Source organism: Chiloscyllium plagiosum, chromosome 27, assembly GCF_004010195.1.
Source record: "Chiloscyllium plagiosum isolate BGI_BamShark_2017 chromosome 27, ASM401019v2, whole genome shotgun sequence".
Classification (NCBI taxonomy): Eukaryota; Metazoa; Chordata; class Chondrichthyes; order Orectolobiformes; family Hemiscylliidae; genus Chiloscyllium; species Chiloscyllium plagiosum.
Genome location: NC_057736.1, coordinates 51,421,728 through 51,428,723, shown reverse-complemented (window position 1 = coordinate 51,428,723; position 6,996 = coordinate 51,421,728). Strand labels below are relative to the sequence as shown.

The following is a 6,996-nucleotide window of genomic DNA, read 5'->3' as shown; positions in this document are numbered from 1 at the left end:
CATCTGCCTTCCCTGTTAGGCCCCTTGTATTGAAATAAATGCAGTTTAATTTATTAGTCCTACCTTGTCCCTGCCTGCCCTGACTGTTTGACTCGCTTCTGTTCTCAACTGTACCAGTCTCAGACTGATCTCTTTCCTCACTATCTCCCTGGGTCCCACCATCCCATCTTCCTAGTTTGAATCCTCCCGAGCAGCTCCAGCAAATCTCCCTGCGAATGTATTAGCCCCTTTCCAATTTAAATGCAATCTGTCCTTCTTGTACAGGTCACTTCTACCTCAAAAGAGATTCCAATGATCCAAAATTTTGAATCCTTCCCCCATACACCAGCTCCTCAGCCATGCATTCATCTACTCTATTCTCCTATTCCTGCCCTCACTAGCTCGTAGCACCGGGAGTAATCCAGATATTACTACTCTCAAGGACCTCCTTTTTAAATTCCTGCCTAACTCTCTGTAATCTCCCTTCAGAATCCCAACCTTTTCCCTTCCTATGTCATTGGTTCCAACATGGACAATGACCTCTTGCTGGCCCCTCTCCCCCGTGAGAACATTCTGCACCCTCTCTGAGACATCCTTGATCCTGGCACCAGGGAAGCAACACACCATTCTGCTTTATCGCTGCTGGCCACAGAAATGTCTGTCTGTACCTTGAACTAGAGAATCCCCTAATTCATCTCTTGGAACCCGATGCATCCTTTGTTGCATTAGAGCCAGTCTCAATACCAGAAACTTGACAGTTCATGCTATGCTCACCTGAGAATCCATCACCCCCTACATTTTCCAAAACAGCATACCTGTTTGAAATGGGTATTTCCACAAAAGACTCCTGCACTAGCTGCCTGCCTCTCTTACCTTTCCTGGAGTTAACCCATCTATGAGACTTTCCCCCTTCCTATAACTACCATCCATTACATACTGTTGCTGTTACAAATTCCTCATTGCTTCTCTCGATCTGATAAGATTCACAGCCAGCAGCATTTATGGCAGATATAATCCACAGTAACCCTTAAACTCTCTTTAAACACCAACATCTGACAAGAAGTACATATCACTCTAAGAAACGCCATTTTTGCTCCTTCACAATCTACAGACCCAGAAAATAACACTGTCTTATTCCTCTACAAGCACTGCCAAGGTTAAATTAATAGTTATGGCTTATATTTTAAGTTTAATCAAGAGACATATCTCCAAAAACATATAATCAGAAAGAACCTACTCTACTCACTACTGCAGATTCTCTGTCGGCCACACTTAAAACAACGATTAACTTATCTGATTCTGTGCTGTGATCTTTGCCTAACAGTTCCTCCAAGATCAGTTGTGAATTTCACTGTTTGATCATTTTCCCTGATGCACTCCGACAGACACAAATTCAAATATCAAAGGCAGTAACTGTGCAGGTTCTCTCTCTCTCTCTCTTTCTCTCTCTTGCAATGACCTCGCCATGTGCTTCCTTTGTTTGATTGGGGACTACATGGAGCAATCTATATTGGAAGACAGAAACTTCAACGGGCTGAGCAGGGATCTTGCCAGAGTAAAACAGACAGAAAGTGACAAGAAAACTGCAATGGAACAATGGTTGATCTTCAAGATAAAATATTTTAGGTACAGGCTTATTTCATGCAACAAGGACAGAATTCTTCAGGTGAATTCTTCAAAGAGAACCAAGTCAAATAGAATAAATTGAAAGGTGAAGTGAAGACAGAGACAAAATGAGAATCAGGTGCAAGTAATATAAAAGGGAATGCCAAGGTTCTAGCAATATGTAAGTAGTCAGTGGATAATATGTAGCAGGATGAGGCTGATTAAGGTCAATTCCACCCTTGCTGTTGAAAGCCTCATCTCTTGCCTCAAGACTTGACTATTCCATATTGCCCTGGCTGGCTTCCTACATCCTACTTTCCATAAAACTTGGGTTTATCCAAAGATCTGCTACACAGCCTCTTGCTTGCACAAAGTCCTGATCATTTGCCACATTGTACTTGCTGACCTGGACTGGATCCCAGTTAAGCAAGGTTTGATTTTAAAATTCTCAGCCTTAGTTTCAAATCCCTTATATTCTTACATGACACAACAAATTTCCCTTCAAAATCATTCAACATCTCTACTTTGACCACCCTTGTGGGCAGTGAGTTCTCAGTTATTCATACTTTGAAATTTAAAATAATGGGAGTTGATGTCAATGCAGCAGATACAATTCTGAACAGGTTTGACATCACTACAGCTAGAGAATCTAGAACATGGGGTTGTAGTCATAAGAGAAAACATCAGCCTTAGAGTAAGACTGGGATGAAGAGAAGTGTCTTCACTTCAAGGACTTGAACCTTTGGACTTCTCTATCTCAGACAGAAATGCAAATTCAGCTGCTGAGTATATTCAAGACTGGGACTGACACACTTTTGGACCAGAGAATTAAGGCATATTGAGATTTCTGGGATTAAAAATTGGTCATAATCCTGTTCAATGGTGAAGCAGGCACAAGGGTCCACATGGACTACTCCTGTTCCCATTACATTAGTTCTAACAGATATGCAAGCCTCTTCACCACTCAAACAGGAGTTATTCAAGAGGCACTATCTCAGGGCAACTGGGATAGGCAATAAGTATTGGCCTTATCATTGTTTCTAGCTTTCTGAAGATGAATAAAAAATGCTGGGTTGAGCTATTCCTCATGCACAGGTGAGTGCCAGTGGACACATTTCTGGTTGGATAAGGTGCTTATCCTGTTGTGCCAGTTACTCCATCTTGTACTTTGTAAGCACAAATTTCCAACCAAATTTGAGCAGTGGCAAGCCCAAAGATTGGGACTTGGAGATTTACCAGGTAAGAATTTGAGCCTTTGATTGGTGTGGCTGCTTGAAATTAAAAGTTTTGGGAATAAAAATGTTTTAACATAGAATTATTTTGGTATTGTGAAAAAAGACATTTTTGAAGCTTTTCATCTTGAACTCTTCAATATAATTCATAAGAAATACAACATTTATGCTACCTGAGAGGAGAGTGCTGATTGATTGGCACGTGGTAATAGTAGTGTAGTTGCCATAAAGAATGTAACAGATTATTAACATTTAACTGCCAAGTTTTGTTTCAATTTTAAACCAAATGGGTTAACTTTTGTTATTTCGTTTATTCTCAGATTTAATCCTGGCGAAATTAAAAAGTTGTGAATTTTTTGACGATGAAATCAGTCCAAAACTATTCTTCCTTACTATCCACGATGCAATGCTCTGCATATTGGACAAGCATGATCCCAGTAATTCTGTCAACATCATATGTGACAAGGTATCTTTGGTTAGAACATACAGCAGTACAGCACAGACCCTTCCACCCATGATGAAGTGTTGAACACAATGCCAAATTAAACTAATTCCTTCTGCCTGCCCATGGTCCATATATCTCCATTCGTTGCTTATTCATGTGCCTAACTAAGAAGACCCTGAAATGCCCGTATTGTATTTGCCTCTTCAATTACCCCTGGAAGCATGTTCCATGCACCTACCATTCTGTGTAAAAGCTTGCTCCTCATATTTCCCTTGAGCCATTCCCCTCTTAGTGGGCGACACAGTGGTTAGCACTGCTACCTCACAGCACCAGAAACCCAGGTTCAATTCCCACCTCAGGCGACTGACTGTGTGGAGTTTGCACATTCTCCCCGTGTCTGCGTGGGTTTCCTCCGGGTGCTCAGGTTTCCTCCCACAGTCCAAAAATGTGCAGGTCAGGTGAATTGACCATGTTAAATTGCCTGTAGTGTAGGGGAATGGGTCTGGGTGGGTGGTGGGTCGGTGTGGACTTATTGGGCCAAAGGGCCTGTTTCCACACTGTAAGTTATCAATCTTACCTTAAGTGCATAACCTCTAGTATTTGACATGAGAACTCTGTCAACCCTATGTATGCTTCTCATAATTTTATAATCTCCATCAGGTGTCCCCTCTGCAGGGAAAATAGCCTAGTTTTTCCAGCCTCTCCTTATAGCTCATATCCTCTAATCCAGGCAGCATTCTGATAAACTTCTTCTGCACCCTCTTCAAAGCCACTACATCCTTCCTGTAATGTAGCGGCCTGAATTGATTGTTGTTTGTTACTTACTTTGAATTTTCACCTTTCCCCTTCATTTCTTTTGAAAATTCATTTTGCATTTTCATGTTCCCCTTCTGCACATATATTTACTTTGCTTTCTTCCTGTATGTTTGATCACATCACCTCTGATCCCACATGACTATCAGTGTCCTATTGTAATTCTGCATGGTTCTATGCCTCCTCTCCGTAGCTCCTTGTCCTTCATTGTCTTTTACTCCTACAATGGCCCCTTATCCTCCAGGATCTCAGTGCCCATATCTCCCTGGCCCAAGTGTCTCTCGCATGGTCCCATAGCTTTCAATGCCTCACCCTTGTAACCTTCTCCTGTATCCAATATTTTTGAAAAAGAACAGGGAAAACTCTGGACAATATGTTGCACTCAATCAACAGCACATAAACAGATCTTCTTGTCATTCTTATATTGCTCTTTGGGATCCTTCTCAGTCCAAAATGGCTGTTGCATTTCACACATTGTGATAGTGGCTACACATTATAAAAACCCGAAGTGTGGTCTGATACACTGGAAGAATTGAAGGAAGGCACAATATTCTGGACCTTCATCTGGATCTCTCTGTGAGACCTAGAAATTTATAGATAATTCTTCTTCAAATCAAGAAAACAGGGCCAAACAGCTTTTGAACCAACAGTTTTTTAAAATTAATTTCTTCTACATGCATTTTCATTCTATCTGTAAAAGAGGTGAACTAGTTATTGTAATATCAGAAGATCATCAAATAATCAACTAATCATGTACAGAAACAATTAGTGAACCTGTTAACAATGCATCAAACACATTAACTAATCACATGCAGAAGAAAACAATATTGAGTATTGAAATAGAAACAGTACAAAACAATTATCTGCTGTTTGCTCATATTCACAATTAATACAATATCAGGCCACCCCTGGAGTCACAAAGTTTACAATATGTGAAAATGTGAATTACAATTGGATTACAATCTAAACTCAGATAACAGAGCTCATTAATTTTGTTGTAGGTACATAACATCAAGGAAACAAATTCTGAAGGAGATTTAAAAAAGAGGAACTTTGGGGTAAGCTAAAAATATATCCTTCATTCTTTTAGGAGACAGTATTATTCTTGCCAAGTTAACACTTCCATAATCTGGTTTACTTTCAGGTGCAATCAGATACAAAGTTCTGAGTGTCTGTAAAACAAGCAGAAAACTGATGCAACAAATATTTGGATCAGAGAATTGCAAAATAACAAGTTCCAGAAAGGACTATAATTTGAGATTGATTTATGTGCAGAATTTATTTTGCATAGACTGTCACAATCCATCTTGAAATTTTGGCTAATGAATGTATATTTGTAATTTTTAAGGCAAAGATGTGACATAATGTTGTACATGACAAATCAATGCTGATTTAACAAGTGAGGCAGTATCCTATCATCAGTGTGGGTCTGAGGTCTGTTTATGAAGAAATTTGTAGCAGTTCTAACAAATCGGACATAAATTTGCTGATCACACACATCCCACCCTCTAAAATTGATAATAGCTGTAAAGTTGTATCACATTATTCACTCTTTCAGAGAAATAGCAGCAGGACCTGCTATTCAGCACCTTGAACCTGTTTTACCATTTGATAAAACCATGATTGATCTGATTGTTGTCACTTCTTTTTTGTCTGCCTATAAATCCTCAACTCCCTTGTCAATGAGGAATCTGTCTAACTCAACCTTAAAAATATTCAATAACCTTGGTTAAAGTACTCTTTGGGGAAGAGAGCTCTGACAGAAAAAAAACCCTCACCTGTCTGAACTAGAAAACTCCTTATTTTTGATCTGTGTCTCCTAGTTCTAACCTCTGTTGAAAAGGGATTCATCCTTTGGTATCCACCCTGTCAAGTCCCCTCAGGGGCTTTCAATTATCGAAAAGACGTTTCAAGAAGATCACCTCTCATTGAAAACATGTCCAAAATATGCAAACTTTCCTCATAGGACATTACCCTCATTCCAGGAATCAGCTCAGAAATCTTTCTCCAAACTGCTTCCAATGCAATTATGCCCTTTTTTAAATAAGGAGAAGAAAGCTGTACATGGTACTCTGGATGTGGTCTCACCAAAACGCTGCACAACTCCAGTAAAATTCTCTACTTTTATATTCCATTCTCTTTGTAATAAATAAGGACATCCCATTTGCCTTCCTTGTCATTTACTGTACCTGCAAATTAACGTTTTGTGATTTTTATGCTGGGACATCTGCTTCCCTCTGTATGTTAGAGTTCTGTAATATTTTATGTAATTGTAAATAATTTTATTCTTCCTGCCAAAATAGACAAGTTCATATTTTAGCATATTATGCTTTATCTGCCAAATTTTTTACCTCTCACTTTACCCATCCCTTTGTGGAATCTTTATGTCTTCTTCACAACTTACTTTCCTGCCCATCTTGGTGTCATCAGCAAATTCAGCAATCATACATTCTGTCCCTTCATACAAGTAGTTGCTTATAAATAGTTGAGACCACAGCAGTGATCCTTGTTGTATTCTACTCATTACATCTTGCCAACCTAAAAATGATCTATTTACTCCATATCTTTATTTTGTATTAGTTTACCAATTCTTTAGATATGCTGATATGTTGCATCCTCCACCATAAGCTATTATTTTGTGCAGTAACCTTTGATGCAGGAACATCGTATCTTCAGGTTCCCTTTATTCACTCTGCTTGTTACTTACCTTTCACAAAACCACATTGCCTCTGCATGATTGCATTAAGATTTTATAAACGCCTGTTGTAACACCTTGAATGATAGACTTTTGCATTTTCACGTACTAGATATTAAGCAAACTGACCTGTAATTTCCTGCTTCGTATCTTCTCCTTTACTTGAATACAGAATTTAAATTCACTACTTTCCTGTCTGATGAGATCTTTCCAGTATCTAGGGTCTT

The 6,996-nt window shown here is 39.1% G+C and overlaps 1 protein-coding gene across 1 annotated transcript in view; it reads left to right on the top strand.

Moving 5' to 3' along the window:
• The window catches only part of LOC122563779 (chloride anion exchanger-like), a 77,340-nt gene extending 71,100 nt beyond the window's left edge, over positions 1-6,240 (top strand). The window contains exons 19-21 of the mRNA XM_043718003.1: positions 3,137-3,282; positions 5,076-5,132; positions 5,219-6,240. Coding sequence (XP_043573938.1) covers positions 3,137-3,282; positions 5,076-5,132; positions 5,219-5,242 — 227 coding nt within the window. The 3' untranslated portion in view covers positions 5,243-6,240. The remainder of the gene's footprint in view (positions 1-3,136; positions 3,283-5,075; positions 5,133-5,218) is intronic.
• Positions 6,241-6,996: the final 756 nt, after the last annotated feature.